This window comes from Silene latifolia, chromosome 3 (genome assembly GCF_048544455.1).
Source record: "Silene latifolia isolate original U9 population chromosome 3, ASM4854445v1, whole genome shotgun sequence".
Taxonomy (NCBI): Eukaryota; Viridiplantae; Streptophyta; class Magnoliopsida; order Caryophyllales; family Caryophyllaceae; genus Silene; species Silene latifolia.
Genome location: NC_133528.1, coordinates 7,834,996 through 7,855,843, shown reverse-complemented (window position 1 = coordinate 7,855,843; position 20,848 = coordinate 7,834,996). Strand labels below are relative to the sequence as shown.

The following is a 20,848-nucleotide window of genomic DNA, read 5'->3' as shown; positions in this document are numbered from 1 at the left end:
GTATGACATAAATGGGTCATAAGCCCTCCCAGGCAGGCAAGGGACATAAGCCCTCCAGGCAGTGCAACAACCCCACCCATAACACATTAAACGGCTGATCCAATCGAATAACCGGCCCGATCCAAAAAAAATTGGCTTTGATCCGATCGTATAATCGGCCGATCCAAGACACGTCCAACATCACAAAAGTACTTTGTCAAAACACAAAAAGAAGCAAAACAAAGACCAAATATTTATTCACCCAAAATAATTGGCCCTACCTAATAAACATCCATTCCAGGGACATCCCCTCTGGATGAGCCAAAAAAGTTTCTGATATACTCTAAATATTCATTCCAGGGACATTCCCCCTGGATAGACCAAAACCCAAAAGAAAAAAAAAACTAAGCTATTTTTGAGCCAGTAACCGACTCACAACCATCCACCATCTCCTGATCACCGGACTTTGCCTTGGAAGGAGGAGAATCCACTTCTTCTTCTTGACCCATGTTGGCCAAGTCGATACCGAGCATCCAAAGTCGTCTCATCTCGGTCCGGATTCCAATCAGCCCGGTCAGATTCTGGGTCCCTCATAGCATCAACCCGACCTTTCCCGAAGAAGTACCGAGCCGCATCACCAACCTCGCCTCCACTAACTCCTTTTCAAAGAAGCTCCTCATTCTTTTTCAACCGATCCCGCATTGCCCGCTTCTCGACCTCCAACTCCACTGACAAACTTTCTCAAAGATTTTTCGCACCACCTCACAAACTATAGCAGCCCCTGGTTGACTCCTTAGTCATTGCCAACCGAGATTGGAGCACTACTTCATTACCCCCGGATGTGTGCAGTCACGGTTTAGCCTATCCACTTTTCTTCCAAATTGGTAATCTTGGCCTCAGGCGTCCCTAAGCCGACAAGCGTGCTTGCCACCAAAGATCCAACCCCTGCGTACATACAAAATCAATTAGGCAAATACAAGGTAAAACAAAAAGCACATAAACAATTAAAAAATATCCCTCTACAACTAACCTCTCTAGCACGGGAAGCGAGTTCAAGACCCTTGTTACAAGAGAAGTCAGAATAGAAACCACCCTGGTAGACGAATCAAGGGTACTAGCAGACAATAGTTGGTCGCCCATCTTTGCAGAAAACTCATCTATCCGAGCCCGGCATCATCCATGTCATCAATCCTAGCAGTGCACTTGCCTTATACTCCCGAGTGGCCGAGCCGGATAGGTCGTTTCCCTCCTTCCTCCTCTTCCAGAATATCATCCTCCCTCTTTCTTTTTTGAGCCTGGACGACCTCTCGGTGACACTATCCTGGGCGATCTTGAGGAGGCCGGGACATCGAAATCGGGATATCCAAAGTCTTGTCACTCCCACTAGTTTCCTGGCTCTTGACCGCTCAAAGAATCCTAGCCACCCCACCTTCAAATCCTTTGCGAGAAAAGCTAGCCACCCTAGCGAAGACCTAAACACCGGATATATATAAAAAAAAAAAAAAAAAAAAAAAATATACGTAAATATCAAACCAAAAAGCAACAGAAGACAGACAACGGCAACATAAAAGCAAGCGTAAGACGTACAGAAAGAGCGAGAACTAGGCTTGCCTTTGGGTACTTTAACCCCAGTCGGCTTGGTCTTCATATACCGGGAGCAACAATTCCCCGCCCAAGCAAGCTGGCCAGGCCCTCTCTTCCTCAGGAATGGCAAGGAAAGCATCTATCCTTGCAATAGCCTCTTCATCTAGAGGATCGTGATTCCAATCAGGAGCTACAAACATTACAGAAACAAAATATACAGGTAAGACTTATGTACCTCACTCTTATTCAATATAACTACAAAATAAAAGTACAGAAACCTACCACTCTCCAAAGGAGGATATCTCGTAATCAAAGCCCGATCCCGAGTTTCAAATCCGGATAAACAGAAAGTCTTTGCCCAACTCTTGTCGTCTCCAGAATCCAGGTTAGTAATCAATGGAGTCATCTTTGACTTAATTCTCAAATTAAAACGACCAACAGAAGGATTTTTAAAATGATATACTGCCTTAATATCATTGAGAGTAATCACAAGATTGTGTTTAGCGCATAAATTTTCTATGGAATGAACAAGTTTCCAAACCATCGGCATAATCTGAAAAGGTGACACTTCCATAGCACGGATGGTGTCAATCATTAAGGGAGTAAAAGGTAACTTACAGCCAGCTTTGAATGCCCATTCGAAAATACAGAACCAACCAGGTGATACCCGTTAGCCCTAATCGGACAAGACTCGAATCCATACCTCGGTCGATTCAGGAATTATTTTCTTCTCCCTTAGTATCTTGTCATAATTTGTTTTCAACAAGTTCTCTTCAGAAAGTAAGGATCCAAAGATTGAAGGGCGGTGAAAACAGAATCCTGGTACTTAAAAGCAACAAATGAAAGGAGGATCAATCTCCATCACTTCTTCTTCCCGGACGTTTACGAGTTCAGCTCAACAATGCAATGCAGCAGCTTTTGGGATGCAGGGGCGTTTTTGGCTCCCATATCTTTAAATGTTTGATTTATTATTGAAAGAGTCGAGAAAATACAAAATAGCAGAACAGGGTTACTGAGAAGAATTTGAGAAGAATTTGAGAAGAATTTGAGAAGAATTTCAGAAGAATTTCAGAAGAATGTGCAGCAAAGAAAGAGGAGGAAATTTGATGAAAAACAACCTTGCCCTAAATACCGTATTTATAGGAGATGAATAAACGGCATGAAAAACCTAGGGATTGCAAAACTCTCAGCATGACATCACCTAGCCGTTATAGTGTTCAACGGTAACTAGGAGTCTAAGAGTCATTGATTAAGTGTAAGTCTCCTAATTATTTAACCCGGTAAATTTGACATCTCACCCCTGGCCGGATCCAAAGACGGGTAAAATGTCAAGGGGCAATTGTTAGGCCCAGTTAGCTGGTCTCGACCATAACTGGCCTCGACTCAAGGCAAGGCCGATTGATCAAGACAGAACCGGACAAATCGACTACTATTTAGTCAAGAATATTATGGCAAGAAGACTACTAAATCCTGGAAAGGAAGCCCGATAGTCGAGATATTATAGCTTGGCGGAGTACTAGACACACGCCTGGATTAAGCAGATAAACAGGAAATGCGATTGTATAAGCCAGATAACCATGCCCTATTCTCAAGGAAGACCAAGTCCAAGCCTAAGACTATTTAATCCATGAATCTGGACGGAAAGAGGAGAAAAGGCTAAAGATTGGTTGAGCTGAGAACGGGTCAAGCGAACTAATAGGAAGCATGCCCTATTATTCTAACAACTCCTATCTTTGGGGAGAACGTTATACATTTATAACGTTATTCATTGTAACGTTGGGAGGGCAGTAGAGTACTATAAATAGGAGAATTTAACAATTGTAAAGGACATTCATTATTAGCTAATTCTATCTATACTTTATCTTCTTCCACTCTTGAGCATTCAGATATTCATACAACATTGTGCCCGGCCTATCAAAATAATAAAGACGTTATTCTTTATACTTATTTCTTCCTTGGTCATTTATTCATACCATTCTAATCTTACAGAACTAGATACCCTAATCACTATATAACTAAGCCGGATCCCTCCAGGAAAATCCTGCGAAAACAGTTACATATCATAAAAAATTATAAAAAAAATTGATATTCATAATACTCTCGGTAAGACAATTTAAACAAGATTTCACATGACTATCTTTTATGTTATACATTAGAAGTTGTATTGAAGATTCTTCTCACTTATAAATAGTGTCCAAAAAGCAAACGTAAACAATTCAATGGAACGGAGGAAGTACAATTGAATAAAAGGCTTAATTTTACATTGAAGAGAGTTAAGGGGAAAAATTGCCACTTTTGTCAAATTTCTCATCAAAATCATTCATAATATAAAAAGGTAAATAAATGAACGAGAAACTCAAAAACAAAATAGGCAAACAAATAAACGGAACTCAGAGACTAATGATTCAAGTTTGGATTCATGTCCACAAGGAGCCTAATCGGGGAGTGAGCCCTCGGGATTCCAATGAAACGGATAATACCCGTTTATTAGAGCACCAAGCAAACTGTTTAACAGGGTCGAGTTTGTTCGGATATGCCATTTCGTATGACTTCTTCATTTCCCTTTCTTTCGTTTCTTTTTATGTTAGTGGAGAATTTATTTATCTTATCTCGTACCATATATAATACGATACTCAGGATTTTAGTACCTTAAAATAGAAGTATTAGACTACTCATAGATACTGATCAGGGAACCTAGCTAGTAGCAAAGATTGTTAGGGTGCAATCCCATGTCCCACATCGGTAGAATAAAGATGGAAGATCATCTTTATAAGTGTCTAGAGGATATAATAGTACGAGGCCTTTTGGGAAAGAGCCCAAGAGTAAATCCGTGAGGGCTTGGCCCAAAGTAGACAATATCGTACTATTATGAGCAGTGGACACAGATGCAGCAGAGGCCCAACAGAAGGATATTCACGCTTCCGCATAACAAGTGGTATCAGAGCCCAAGGTTAAAAAGCTTGGGCCTAAGCCCCATGACGTACAAATGGCGGAGCTTGGAGAGCGGACAGATAGCATTCGCGAGTCATGGACGCATGGGCTCGATCTGGCAGACTGTTTGCAAAGCTCAAGTCCATGGGAGGTACGTTGCTAAAGCATAGAGACAAGACTTGAAGGTGGCGTAGACTATAAGGCGCGGGACTCCGACATTGGTCTCACAGTATTGAGACGGAAGGCCACCCAAGAGAAGACGATCGTCAGCGACCCGGTGGGGTAGGCTGAGGCTTAGTGGAGGCAAAATTGATTTCACGGTAGTTACCGTGAGACGAGAGGACCAAATCCAGGTTGGATGCAGAGGAGTTTGGTACGCAAGTGTAGCACAGAGTCGCATGGAAGGACAGTAGACCCCTGGAGAGACACATGGTGTGTCGGTTAAGGAGAGGTTAAGTCTTGGTGATGCTAAGGGGTGTCTAGAAGAAAGTTGGAGCTGTAGGGTGTGGGAAGTTGAAGTTCTCCATGGAGGTCAAGGTACGAGTCAAGATGATGGTCCTTGATTTGAGGGGAGGATTTGTTAGGGTGCAATCCCATGTCCCACATCGGTAGAATAAAGATGGAAGATCATCTTTATAAGTGTCTAGAGGATATAATAGTACGAGGCCTTTTGGGAAGGAGCCCAAGAGTAAATCCGTGAGGGCTTGGCCCAATGCGGACAATATCGTACTATTATGAGCAGTGGACACAGATGCAGTAGAGGCCCATCAGAAGGATATTCACGCTTCCGCATAACAAAGATAATACTTCCTTATGTCACCCGGTTAATTTAAACATACTATTAACGGACACATACCATTTCGTACGTGTTACATATATACTCTGGTTAGATCGAGTTATTAGTTTGCTTCGAACCTGTTGGTACAGGAAAAGGTGACAATCGAGTAGCTCGGGTCGGCTATGGTTTGGCTGGAAGCGGGTCAGGTCATGTCTGTTTTGGTTATGTTGAGTCAATGACGGGTTCAGGCCCGTTATAACTCATGTCGAGTCATTATCCGATAACAAGTCGAGTCGTGTTCAGTTCTTGTCAGTATCAAATCAGGTTTTCAGCATATATTTTACCTTATGTATTTGATTTTTGAATAGGTAAATTCAAGTAAAAACAATGTTTTCCGTACATTATTTTATCTTTGCGTGAAAACAATGTGATGAATGTCAATTTGGTCTTACTTTCACCATTATTAAGCTAATTTGTTATTAAGTCATTCATCGGAGGTTGAGTCAATATTGGATCACTAGTCGGGTTAGATCGGGTTCTGGCCGGAACAAACAACGCTGTGATAAATTATAAGTTTAGTCTCGGGTAGATTATGTCGGTTTCGGTTCACCAAAATTTCAGGTTCTATCGGAAAGGGGTTTATAATATTTACCTGAAAATATTACTCCCTTATTTCAAGTCAATTTCATACGTTTGTTCAAATTAGACGAAAGAAATTTCGAACAAACGTATTATGACAATGACTTAAACAAGGGATGTATTATCTTATAAAGTACAAACTCATACAAATCTTAAGGTAATAGAAATAACACTTAATGGTATATATAAGAGGCTAAGAACCCCAACCATGCATTACATACATTGTTTTCATAACACCATAATACGGAGTAAGTTGGTAGTAGATATAAAACGATAAGTATAACCAAGTAAGCCGGATTATGTCGCAATACTCATGATTCAGAGGAAAAGTGGCCGTCTGAAACAAGAATTTGCGTTTATTTATTTATATAGTATATATACTTGGTTGTTTCATTGTCTTAGCTTACTCTTGTCCGAAGTTTGCCTTGAGCGAATTGCCACTACGGAACGAATGAGTCAGATTGGCGTTAATAGTGGCCTTGGTGAACGGGTCGGTGTATGAACCGTCAGCCGAAGTTGATTTATCCAGTTTCTTAAGAATTTCATCGTCGGTCATCTTTTCAATAATTTTAGTAGACGCGCAAGTGACATAAACCTACGAAAAAAACATATGTATAATTATAAAGTATCGATTCATGAATGTTAGTAACGCTCGTAAAAAAATCAAAAATAGCAATAATAGCTATGTTTAGTACCTTGTTGGGATTGGGAGGGATGACCGTGTAACCAGTTGCATCCCAAGCTAGGACCCAAGCCGGCGATAAACCGGGTATTCCACCGCTGGGTGGAGTATACACTACTGCTCCTTTCGACACAAACTCGTTAAATGTCACTTCCTCACCGATGTCAATAGTAGGTGGGTCAGGGCCTTTCTCGGACTCGGAATAGTTAATGTAACGTTCCGGATGAATCTTATTTGGGGATTGGTTGTTCAGGTTGGCAGTGAGCTGCTCCTTCGCGGACACTTGGTTTTCCAATTGCATCGAAGCCATTCTTTGTTTGATCTCTGTTGGTAAAAAGTAAATCAAACAAACATTAAAACATACTATTCATGGACACAAATCTATACTATATAATTAAAAGGTTAGGTAAAAGCAATAAATTTAATTCCACATGTCACTAGCAATTAATTTAATTCCACATAGGATTAGCAATCAATTTACTTTCTATACATTTTACTTATTTTATTTACTAATTAACAAGCCAAAAAGATGAGGAGAAAAAGGAGTAGCAAAAAAATATGACAAAAAAGAAGAGTAGTTTATTATTCACATTTTACCCAACCTCATCCAATTTCACTTCTAATTACACTGACACCAAAATACCAACTTCATCCCCTTACTACTATATATCTATGATCTATATAGATCTATAAAATTTATAAAAGACTACATAAACCATTTAATTTTATTAATCCATAAAATATTATATTATTATTAATTATAGTTAAAAGGGTAAAGTTAAACAAAGGCTACATAAACCATTTAATTTTATTTCAAATGACATTTTATAATACATTACTTCGTATGATATTACTGTGACTATATCTATACAATATAGTTAAAAGGCTTCTAAAAGCATTACATTTAAATCCATGTGGCATACTCATTAAATTTTATTCTATGTTGCATTTTCACAATTTTTAAATTTGTATTGATTATTAAATTTACTAAAATTTCTTACAAAAGTGTTATCATATATTTTGTAACATATAAGTTAAAGTAAATCAAAGTAAAAGGCCTTTAAAATCATTAAATTTAATTCCATGTGGCATAATCATTAAATTTTATTCTATGTTGCATTTTTATAATTTTTAAATTTGTATTGATTATTAAATTTACTAAAATTTCTCACAAAAGTGTCATCATATATTTTTTAACATATAAGTTAAAGTAAATAAAGGGATATTATCATTATTCTTAAATTAATTGTATGCATTAAATATTTCTTGAGTTAAAAAAATTTCAAAAGTGATGTAATTTATACAAATTCATTTACAAATTTAATAATTTTTGTAACATATAAGTTAAACCAAATCGAAGGATATTATCATTATTCTTAAATTAATTTTATACATTAAATATTTCATGAGTTAATAAAAAATTCAAAAGTAATGAAATTTATACAAATTCACAAATAAAATTTAACATTTTATTTAAATTTTTTGTAATAAAACCTGTTAATGAATTGATTAAAATTTTTTCATACTTATTTTTATAATTTATAAATTTGATGAAGTGTTTGTTGGAAGTATTGTATTTTTTTCTATAAATTGTTAATACTTTACTTTCCTAAAATTAAAACCTTTTTAATTAAAAATAAAAATAATTTTGTAGTTCAATAACATTCCTAAAAGTAAAAGTATGACATTTTACTTCAACTACTATTTAAAAACAAAGCAATTAAAAAACTATGACATTTTTCACATTAGTCCAATTTACTTATTATGTGAAAAACTATTCACGCATCTAAAAACAAGGCAATTGAACACCCACAGTTTTCATTAACCTTTTTCTTAATTAATTTACCTCTTAAGGTCCTCATAATCAATTATCTTATTTAATAATACTCATAACTCACAAAATAATTGAAAATGAATATGAAAAGATGAGAATCAATGGTTGTATTATCTTATTTAATAATACTCATAACTCACAAAATAAATGAAAAGTAAAATGAAAAGTTTAAAACTAATGGTTGTATAATGGATATAAAACTAATAGTTTCCATTCATAATCCTCCATGTAATATCCATTGATCATAAATTTTCAAATTACATACTATATTTCATGGTTGAATATTATATTTGATTATGATGAGTATGAACGTATGGTATATAAAAATGAAATTAACATCTCCTATATGAAATTGTTATTGTTGTTGTTTTATAGTATGATAAATTATTTTAATTTTTTATGTTATCCGTTCTTATATATGAATCGTTTGATTTATATTGGAATTCATATTTTTCATGTGGGTTAATTTAAATGGCCTACATGTGAAAATATTTTGATTCTTTTGTTAAATGTTCATCATGTTGATGTTTTCTCTTTGGTCAATAAAACATGTGTATCAACTCTAAAGCATCATCAAAGGCACGTGAATGTAGATATGGTAGAGCCTCATGCAAGTAGTTTGAAGAAAGAAGATAATCAAAAGGCACAAGACTAAGGTGAAAATTAAAGATAAAACTTAAGGTATAAACTAATAAGTTATTGATGTATCGTTTTTTTTTTTTTTTGCAAGAAGGTATGTCTCATATATTCCAAAAAGAGAGGATTACATGAGTTCTTACAAGAATATATCCCCTATACACTGTACCAAAATAATGCCCCTTATGTGTTACTATACAAGTATGTCAATATTCAAAAGAATGTAGTATATATGAGAAGTTCTAGCTATTAAGTGCTGCAACCACATCCACAAAGTAACTGTGCTCACTGATTTTGTGGAGGAGGAAAGTGCTAGTAGCTATTGATGTATCGTTTTATTAGTAGATACAGACAAAAAAAAATGTACTTTGTGTCAAATGACAATGGATTGTAAAGTTTGTATAACAGATTTTGGATAACTATTTTGTTCATATTAGGGTAATTGTTTTTCACTTTCTCATATTTAATTTCGTAGATCAAACTATTTCTATTTCAAACACAATGTGTAATTATTGACTTGTACTACTATACTATTATATCTTAATTTGTGCAAGAATTTGTTGTACATTTAGTTTAATTAAACATTATTGTTCACTTTTGAGTATTAAGAAGCACGTCTAAATTTTAGTAAGAAAACTTATATTTATCCCGTGCATTGCACGAGTAACAAAACGAATATACAATCAAAAGGCTACCTAATCATTTAATTTTAATTCACATGACATTTTTATAATCCATTCATTCATATTATTATTTTTATTATTATTACTACTACTACTACTACTACTACTACTACTACTACTACTACTACTAATATTATTATTATTATTATTATTATTATTATTATTATTATTATTATTATTATTATTATTATTATTATTATTATTATTATTATTATTATTACAATAACATAAAAATGATATTTTGAGCAATTCTTTAAGTATCAAGTGACATCATCTTACTCTAACTTAGTGATCATTTAAGAACTTTTATAAATTTTCTGACATAAATATGCACTAAATTTTTCATAACCATGAATAATGATCTTGGTAACTAAAAAGACAAAAAAAATAGAAAGATAAATATGCACTAATGTTTTCATAACTACATGAGTTAATGATCTTGGTAACTATAAAGACAAAGAATAAAAATTGGTTAAATAAATGACTATGTAAGAACCTTCAAAAACTCTCTAAGAAAATATGCATTAAATTTTTCATTACTCCATTATCGTTAATGATCTTGGCAACAAAAAAGACAAAAAATAAAAATTGGTTAAACTAACTCATTAAAATGATGTTTACATCAACTCATTATAATTCATTAAAGTTTAATTTCAATAAATATCATTTATCGTTAGCACTACGAGGGTTTATTTAGATCAATTATAACCGATAACTCAAGAGATATATCAATTAAAAGTCATATAATCCAAGATTATAAATAAGACCACAAAAAGGCGGGGGGACTTCCATTCACCTATAATTTTTTATTTGCATACTTTTGTTTAGTCTTTTACACTCTATTTAATTGGATTCTAATTTATTTTTGTTTATTTTCAGAGTTACTTACTAAGGATCTAAACGTGAATGTCGAGGTATAAACAATTAATATTTTATTCTTTTTACTTTTATTTCACATATACCAAGTATTTCTGTTTCGCTTAAGTAAGTTTAATTTAGTGGTTACAATGCTCAAATATTAAAATAGAATACTAACTTAGGGGTTGTCATTAAGATAAATCAAACCATCATACAAACTTAGGAGTTTTGGTGTCATTCCTCATTACATAGTTTTGACTTATATCACAAAATTTCAAAATACCCTAACTTTAATATATCTCCAAGTAAAAAAGAAAGTACAGAAAAATTCAAAAAACACTTTCACGAACAATACACCGAAAACAAAACAACAACAAAAAGTCAAACCTGTGATTTTCACAGGTCACAAAACTAGTTCTTGGTTAAAACCGTCCTAAATTAAGATACCGTAGTATTTACTATAGATTTAAATAAAACTAAAGTAAAAGGAAAATTGTAAGATAACATTTAATTTAAAACGATTTTAAACAAGATATACAGTACTACTTTACAAAGTAAAACCCAAACATACCTTGAGTCTTTGACTACTACAAGTCTACAACACTCTAATTCTTATGACTTATGAGGTTATGTGTTGCAGTGTTGCTATGCTATAAAAACACTCATCCATTCATCCTATTTATAGGAAGTTCTACTCTCTAGCTATATTTTATATTATTTCACAGTGTCCACATATATCATATCTCATAGAATATGATGCCCTTTATCTTTCTTTCTTTGGTCCATCTTGCTTGTGACGGCCGTCGTTCATAAGCTTGTGACGTGAGATAAAGGGGTACTCTCACTTGTATATCTCACTTACAGGCTTGTCTCACGTCACAAGCTAACTTGTGACATGTTCACACCCGTCACAAATGAGAATTTGTGTTCTTTTTGTCAACAACAACAACAACATCAGAGCCTTAATCCCAAAATGATTTGGGGTCGGCTGACATGAATCATCCTTTAGAACCGTCCATAGGTAAACGCACACCTCAAAATGCGAAAAAATGAGCGAAACATAATACAAAGTCAATGTAAACTTATAGGTTTTAAAATCAAATTCCGGATTTCATTTATAAAAACTTAAAATTTAAATCAAGAATAAAGATTAAAACGATTTTGAAAACCGAAGTAGAATTTAAGGATCCGGAATACCTTAAACGTAAACCAAGTAAAATATATAAGAAAGTGGTTGCTAAAAAAGTGTAATAAAGGAGAGAAGAACAAATAATTTTTTTTAAAAAAATTAAATAAAAACACTAAATCTGTCGAATAACATCAAATACTAAAAATCCACATGTATCATTTCCCTCCATTGTGCCCTTTCCATCACCATACTCTCCTCAAGCCCCAGAAATCTCATATCGTGCTCTATCACTCTCAACCATGTCTGTCTCGGTCTCCCTCTATCCCTAGGACCTTTTCAGTTCTCCAAATCGAGAATAAAAATTTGTGTTCTTTTTGTACGGAGTAATTTTTTTCAACCACACACCTTCTTCATTTCCCTTTCTTTCGTTTCTTTTTATGTTAGTGGAGAATTTAATTATCTTATCTCGTACCACATAGAATACGATACTCGGGATTTTAGTACCTTAAAATAGAAGTTTTAGACTACTCATAGTGATAGTACTGATTTGAGAGTGAAGCGTAGTTTGCATTAGGTTTGGCAAATGCCTTAAGTAGTGTACATCAGTAACAATATTGACCTAGTAAATAGGAAACAATATGATATGCAGCTAACAATAAGGCAATAGAATCAATTATGCTAACAATATTATCCTATAATATCGTTTCCGTAACACCCTCCCTCAAGCTGGAGCATGGAGGTCGAGAATGCCCAGCTTGCCGAGAAAATGAAGAAATTGTGAAGCTCTCAATGCCTTTGTGAAGATATCAGCCAGTTGTGCAGTGGTGGAGACGTGTTTCGTTGTTATTAAACCGTCTATAATTGCGTCACGCACAAAATGACAAATCAATTTCAATATGCTTTGTGCGCTCATGATATACGGGATTATGGGCAAGTCCGATGGCCAACTGACTATCACTATAAACGTGCATGGGAAGGGGCACCACTACATCCAAACTAAGAAGCAAACCCTTGAGCCATTTCAACTCACACACGATATTAGCCATGGACCTATATTCGGCCTCAATGGATGATAGAGACACCATAGGTTGCTTTTTTGTTTTCCATGATATAGATGACCCACCAAGAAGGATGAACCAGCCCGTAACTGACCTGCGAGATGTAGGACAACCGCCCCAATCCGAGTCACACCACCGTGAAATGCTAATAGAACTATCAGCTCGAAACAATACGCCTTGTCCCGGACTCCCCTTGAGGTATCGAACAACGCGCAGGGCTGCTGACATGTGCTCCTGCCGCGGCTGTTGAAGGAACTGAGAGAGAATATGAACGACATAGGATAAATCGGGGCGAGTAACGGCAAGGTATACCAAACGCCCAACAAGCCGCCTGTATGACTCAATATCTTCAAGTAAAGGACCTGTAGCTGATCCTAAGCCGTGGTGTTGTTCAATTGGTGTAGTTGCGGGCTTGCAACCAAGTAACCCGGTTTCGGCAATAATGTCAAGTGCATATTTTCGCTGGCTAATGTAGATTCTTTCAGCACTACGAGCAACTTCGAGTCCCAAAAAATATTTCAAGGGACCCAAGTCTTTCATATGAAAGCAATTCGCCAAATAAGTCTTGAATTGAGCAACAGCAGAAGAATCGTTGCCCGCAATGACAAGGTCATCAACATAAATTAAAATGAATAACCATACATTATCTTGCGAGTAAGAAAAAAGTGAGTAATCTAAATAAAATTGCTGAAAACCGTAACTCTTAAGTGATGAAGTTATCTTGGCAAACCAACACTGAGGCGCTTGTCGAAGACCATATAAACTCTTCTTCAAACGACACACTTTGCCTTCCTTTCCACGACTGAAACCAGGAGGAATTTTCATGTACACCTCTTCATCCAAATCATCGTGGAGGAATGCGTTATGTACGTCCATTTGGTGAAGTTCCCATTTATTGATGGCTGCAATTGCGAGAAAAATTCGGATAGTGACCATTTTAACAACGGGAGCAAAAGTCTCACCATAGTCCAAACCCTCAACTTGGTGATTCCCAAAGACCACAAGCCGTGCCTTCAAGCGTTCCACGGTCCCATCAGCTTTGTATTTAATTTTGTATATCCAACGGCAACCGAGAGCTTTTTTACCTTCCGGTAAATCGGAAAGTTCCCATGTATCATTCCTTTCTAACGCATCAATTTCTGTTTTCATAGCGTCGCACCACCCACTATCAAGAATGACTTCCTTGAAAGAAGGTGGTTCGAATCCAGCAGTTACAGCTGCAAGAAAATGTTAATGTTTGGTCGAGAAAGAATGACAATCAAGATAGTTTGCAATAGTATAGGGCGTACCTGAGGGCGACTTGGGCGAGCTTGGTGAGCTAGACGGCGGAGATGGACTGTGTGCGGTATCAAGTACAAAACCACGAAGACGAGAATTTAGGAATTTTGTACGGTGCCCGCGGCCAAGTTCCTCAACCTGACTGTCCGTGGCAGCACCGGAATTCGTGGCAACTGACCCAGTATCCGTGGCTGTCGTGGTGTCCAGGCCCGTCCCAGCAGACCCCGTGGACTCACCCGTACCAGAAAGCCCCTCCGGACCCGTGGGCTCATGTGTGTCTGTGGGCTCAGGTGTGTCAATGGGCTGATCAGTGACATTGGCAGGGGTATGATCAAATATGGGATCTTCAAAAATGTCAAGTAATGGGTCGGATTGTGGAATGGATTCATGTGTAGATGCGAGCGGAAATTCGGATTCATAGAATAGTACATCACGAGAGACAAAGTATGTTCCCGAGTCAAGGTCATAGAGCTTCCATCCCTTTTGGTTTAGAGGATATCCCACAAATAAGCATTTCCGTCCTCTTTTTGCGAACTTATCGCCTTTTGTCTTTTGATTATGTGCAAAACACAAGCATCCAAAAACTCGTAAATTAGCGTAGGACGGACCGACTCCAAAGAGGCACTCATAAGGTGTTTTATTATCAAGCAAAGGAGTAGGAGTACGGTTAATTAAATATACGGCAGATAAAATACATTCTCCCCAAAAAGTCGTTGGTAAATTAGCTTGAAATTGAAGAGCACGCGCAACATTCAAAATATGGCGATGTTTGCGCTCCACTCGCCCATTTTGTTGGGGCGTACCAACACAAGAAATTTCAAATTTTATCCCATGAGAAAAAAAATAACATGCCATGCAATTAAATTCCGTCCCATTGTCACTGCTAACATTTTTAACCACTTTTGAAAATTGCGTCGTTACCATATTGAGGAAACTTTTAAACATATCGGTGACTTCAATCTTATCAAGCAATAAATAGACCCATGTAGCATGGAAAAATCATCCACAATTGTCAAAAAATATTTTGCACCACATGAAGAAGAGATACGATAAGGTCCCCCCAGGTCACAGTGTATTAGTTCAAACAAATCCGGCGCACGCTTATTATTCAAAGTAAAGCTATTACGATGTTGTTTCGCAAAATGACATGTCTCACAAACGGAGTTTTTATTGCAAATAAAATGATTAAAAGAGGGAATAGTCTTGACCACTTTATCTGACGGATGACCCAAGCGTCGATGCCAGAGATCAAAATCGCCCTTCTCGAACACCGTGTGCACCGTCAATGATTTCTCCCCCGCACAAATCCAATACAGTCCATCCCGTAGCTCACCGGCTCCAATCGTCGTCCTCAAGGAATGGTCCTGAATAAGACAATAATTTTTAGCAAACTCGAAACAATAATTATTGGCCGATAGAAGCTGTGCAACAGACATTAAGTTGCATTTTAAACTTGGGACATAAAGCACATGCGTAAGTTTTAAAAATTCATTGACATAAACTGATCCTATCAAGGTGGATACGACTTGTTGGCCATTTGGAAGACCAACAGAACGTCCATCTATATTTTCGCGATCCTGCAAACATGACAAATTGCCCGTTACGTGATTGGAGGCTCCCGTATCTATTATCCAATTACACCTACCACTGTGACGATCGGAAGAGAAGAGAGTATGAGCCGCGACATCAGTCGTCACAGCATTGGCATGAACTGTTCCAGCAGTAGCACCACTACTACAGATACAGGCTATAACAACGACTAAAAACCATTGTTATATAAAATAGCGGACGTTGTTAAAGCGTCCGTTGTAAAAGGTTTTAACAACGGTTGGTTTTCTTAAGCAACTATTAACAACGGTTTTAAGTATCAAAACCCGTTGTGAAAAGTGTGACTCAATTTTGGTGGGAAAGTTATAACAACGGTTAATTTACAAAGAACCGTTGTTATAACTAAAGACAACGGGTTGTTTCTACATAACCGTTGTTGTTTGTTTTTACAAAATAAAAAAAATTAAATTAAATATTACTAGATGCATGCATAATTACGGGGCCCGTTATAATTCCGATGCATGCATTATTACTGCCATCCTTGTACTGTGCATATGAATGGACAATATATGGAATGAGAAGGGTTTACATAAGATTTGAAGCAGGGAGATATGATGATTATGGCACAACTTCCTAAACATGCATATATTATATTAATTAAAAAACAACTCAAAGGACACATTACTTAGTATAAATACATACATTATCTCAACCACCATTCCATTATCTCACTATCTTCAAACCCTAACTGCTAAAACAATTTCCAAACCCTAATTAATCTTTCAGACAACTCCAAAGTTCATCAACAAAATGAACGATTACATCCTTAAAACTCTTACTATGACCGAGAACAACAACAGCTTCATCCGCCGGTTGCTCCACATCGAGGACAGTTTTAGGAGCTATCTTGTGGATGCTCAAGCCGCACTCAAGGACACCAAAAGAAATGGCTTGACAGAGCAACAGTTGTTGCAGCTATATGACGATATAGCAACTGCTGAACGAAACCTCCAAATAGCTAAGGAGAAGAGGAGGGATATCATAGAAGAGAATAAGACTCTCTATGAAAATATAAGAATTGCATTTTTAGAAATGTAATTCTTTTTTTAATTTATGTATTTATATATATATATATATATATATATATATTAATGAATTATTAATTAAGTTTATCATGCATTCCTCTCTATCATCTTGCTTCTTCTTTGTTTTATTTTATTTAATTTGTTTTACGAGCTAATTAAGCGAATAATAACATAATAATGATCGATAAAAACCCATCATATATACATGCAAATGAAATAATTAAAAAAAGAAAACAATGACGATGAAAGACGATGAAACCAACAGTGACGGCGAGATTTACCTGATAATTAGAGAAAGTAAGAGACGATGAAACCAACAGTGGCGGCGAGATGATAAAGCGACGATGAGAAAGGGAGAAAGAGACGATGAGAAAGTGTGTTTGATGTGTTTGTGTTTGTGTTTGTCTGTGTTTGTGTTTGTGTTAGGTTATGTATGTGTTTTGTGGCTGTAGCTGATCTGTGTTTGTGTGGTTTATAGTATGGAAAGTGTTGACAACGGTTGTTAAACAACCGTTGTTAAATAAGTTTTAACAACGGTTGTAAATTAACAACCGTTGTCAAATAAGTTTTAACAACGGGTTTAAAAATACCCGTTGTGATTACTTTTCACTAACTTTGCGCCAAATTATTAACAACGGTTGTGCATGTGTGACCCGTTGTTAAAACTTATAACAACGGTTATATAACCATATCGTTGTAATTAAGTTTAGTAAAAATCGCGCCATACATTCTACAACGTCTATTGTGATTTTCGTGCATAAACGTTGTTAAAGGGGCGTTGTAGTTGCCTGGATTTGTAGTAGTGCACCCGTGGTACCCGCAGCAGACCCCGCAGCACCACCAGAACCAAGCCTCCACCCCGAGACCCCCGGTAGCGTTTTTAGTCGGCCAAGGTACGCGGCCTGTCACCCCACCAGTTGGGAAATCTCAGAGTTTTGAAAAAACAACTCACAACAGCGTGACCTCTAGTGTTACAGTGAGAGCACATCAATTTATTACGCCCCCCACGCTCGTTATCGCGAAGAACACGCCGGTCAATTGGCGGGTTCTCAGTCGGCATAGCAAATGCAGCAACCTCAGAAACCTCAGGTAGAACATCAACAGCGCGCAATCGTTCCTCTTGGAGGACGAGATTATAAGCACGATTAAGAGACGGTAAAGGATCCTGCTGAAACTGTTGGGATCGAATTTGACCGTACAAAGTCGGGTCAAGACCCATGAAAAATTGATGCAAACGCTCATTGTCGAGACGCTTAATAGCAGCCTGACCAATTCCGCACTCGCACTTACCGCACTTGCAAGCAAACGGTGGTTCATGGACAAAAAATCGAGTCCCAAATTGACTTAAGTTTACCGAAATAGGAGGTTACACTCATACCTTTGGTTTGTCGACAATTATGCAATTGGGTTTTGAGATTGTGAATTTTCGTACCGTCTACCACAGCGAACTGCGACTCTGATAGGTCCATTTTATATACATTTTAACCTCCTATTTTACCTCTATTTTACATGTCATTTGCACTAATGTTAGTGTTTGTGAGCTAATTCCGTGTTCTAGTTGTGCTTGCTTGTTTTCCATTGTGTTTTGTAGGAAATTAAGCTTTTAGTAGCTTTTTCCTATCAAAGTAGCAAGTACAAGAGTTCACGAGGCTAATGAGAGCAAGTCTTGATCATGCAAAGGAGTTTCGGGAAGCATAGGGGCATTTTGGGAAGAAATTGGAAAACCCGAGCAAGAGGAAACCAATCTTAGTTGGTGGATATGTAAAGAAATGAAATCCAAATGAAAGCCCATGATAAGAGTTTGCATTGGATGCCAAAGGATGCTTAATATACCTTAGACGGACACATTAAGACATAAGCATCGGATTCTGCATCAACATTAAGTGCAAAGTTAAGACGGAATTAAGAGAAATTTGAGAAATACCACGACCCCGATCGAGGTTGGTGGCCTCGATCTGGGTTAGCCCCCTGTAGCTTATTTCCGTTACTCCCTTCACTCCTATAAATAGAAGCTTTGGTTGACGCCTCTTACACAATCTCTTACACACTTTTACATATAATTCTCTCTAAATTTAGTAGTTAGTTTAGATTAGCTCTTAGTTTAGTTTAGTTTAGATTTACTTTATGTTATTTACATTTCAAGTTATAAAACAATTTACATTACAAGTTATTTATATTACAAGCATTGTTCTTCCATTTATAGTTCATTTCCATATTGCAAGGTAATTTCTATTTACATTTCCATTATGTTTATCATTTTAATTATCATTATTGTAGTTTACATTTTCATCATGTTTGAGTAGTTACATTTGTCTAGGGAATAAAGGAAGCCATGCATGATTAAGTAATATGTAAATGTCAAAATAACGATAAGTTAATATTGTATAGTTGTTTCTATCACATGTTTGCACCATAATGTTTAATCTATGTTTAAAGGCCTTATTTATCGATTAAGTTTGTTCATTCGTTCTAAAAGTCGAGAGGCAAGGAATTGAATTAGACTAAGCATGTGTAGTAGGACGACCTAGTCATGGACGAGAGTTTCTTTAGGGCCCGTTCTATGGTTGGGACACTAATGCCGAGAGGTGGGTGTCTAATGACCTAAACAATTAGTTAACGCTACCTAATCCGAGTTTAACATGAAACATTTATAAATTTGCATGTGTGACCCGATTTCCCTAGACAATCTTTTAATCATATTGTTTTTGCATATTTTCATATATTGTTTTATTCACAGTTTTTACATCATTATTTATAAACCAACTCAATCCTACCAACCATTTTCTACTAGGATAAAACTCATTTCATAACAACTAAATAATAACCACCGAGCTCTCTGTGGAATTCGACCCCTTAAATACTACATTCATTTGTTGTACCAAAGGGTATTTTTGCGTAGGTGTGCGATAGCCTATCAGACTCCAACTCGGACCATAGAACAACACCGTCATCTCCATAGGACATATTAGCGAGTAAGGAGGGGTCGATCATATTACGGATCCATTGTACAAGAGTACAATGAACCACTTCCCAGTTATCGAGATCGAATTTGTTGGTGGGTCTCTTGATTGTGCCATCAACAAATCCGAATTTACGTCGTGATTTTAACGACATCTTCATTGATTTTTGCCATTCGTCGTAGTTATCGTGACGAAGGACAATATTTGAGATTTTAGCCCCCGGCCAGTCTTGGGAACCGAGAAAATAGGGACTGGAGGGATCGATTTTGGGGAAAACGACGGGCGTATTAGCATCTGTGTCGTCTTCAGCCATGAGAGGTAGTCGTATGATTTTCGTGACGAAGGATTTAAAGAAAAAATTTGTGGAAAAAAGAAAGAAGAAGGCTCGATACCATGATAATACTGATTTGAGAGTGAAGCGTAGTTTGCATTAGGTTTGGCAAATGCCTTAAGTAGTGTACATCAGTAACCATATTGACCTAGTAAATAGGAAACAATATGATATGCAGCTAACAATAAGGCAATAGAATCAATTATGCTAACAATATTATCCTATAATATCGTTTCCGTAACACATAGATAGTGACCAGAGAAACCTAGCTAGTAGCAAAGGGTAGAACTCGCTATCCCAAAATTTCGGAAAATGGTTAAAATTATCGATTTTTGCTACCTCGAAATTCTTATATATGAACCTTAACATAAGTATCAAACAATATTAGAAAAATTCGCTACCCAAAATTTCATTTCTAAGTTTCCCCTGTATGACACCGTTGTTCCTAGGCGAACTCAGATATTAATCATTTATCGTAAGTTAAGAGTTATGGCAACCGGCCGAGCCATCAGTTTCGTGAATTTGAGATTTGTGTGAGTTTTAATAGCTAATTGTTGGAATTTTTTAAGTTGGTCTCGGCGCCTGGTGGATCATAGAGGACGGTCCATCGGCTGGGTCGATTACTATGTAGCGTCAGATTTTGACTTTGACTTTAACTTATACCCTTGATTAATTCGTGAGACCTCATTATTTTACGAAAACCCTTGTCAAACGCAATTGCACTATTATATTCTTCAGTCCGTCTCATTATAGACGGTTACTATCCGTTTATAGCTATAGATGAATATTGGCTCTATCACAAAATTAAAGTGAGAGGGCAAGTGGGGTATCAATTTTCCACCCACTTGTACTACC

The 20,848-nt window shown here is 36.6% G+C and overlaps 2 protein-coding genes across 2 annotated transcripts; both read right to left on the bottom strand.

Annotated features, from left to right (window-relative positions):
• Window positions 1-885: 885 nt before the first annotated feature.
• LOC141648605 (uncharacterized) lies at window positions 886-20,741 on the bottom strand. Its single transcript, XM_074457333.1, has 8 exons — window positions 20,657-20,741; window positions 18,536-18,570; window positions 17,678-17,966; window positions 15,278-15,816; window positions 14,081-14,618; window positions 12,608-14,008; window positions 1,632-1,753; window positions 886-924 (listed from the first exon to the last, which is right to left on the bottom strand). Exons 1-8 carry the CDS (start codon window positions 20,739-20,741, stop codon window positions 886-888), a joined length of 3,048 nt encoding a protein of 1,015 aa, XP_074313434.1.
• Window positions 6,075-11,264, bottom strand: LOC141647022 (uncharacterized). The gene is made up of 3 exons (XM_074455054.1): window positions 11,176-11,264; window positions 6,607-6,917; window positions 6,075-6,506 (listed from the first exon to the last, which is right to left on the bottom strand). Exons 2-3 carry the CDS (start codon window positions 6,901-6,903, stop codon window positions 6,315-6,317), a joined length of 489 nt encoding a protein of 162 aa, XP_074311155.1. The 5' UTR covers window positions 6,904-6,917; window positions 11,176-11,264; the 3' UTR covers window positions 6,075-6,314.
• Window positions 20,742-20,848: the final 107 nt, after the last annotated feature.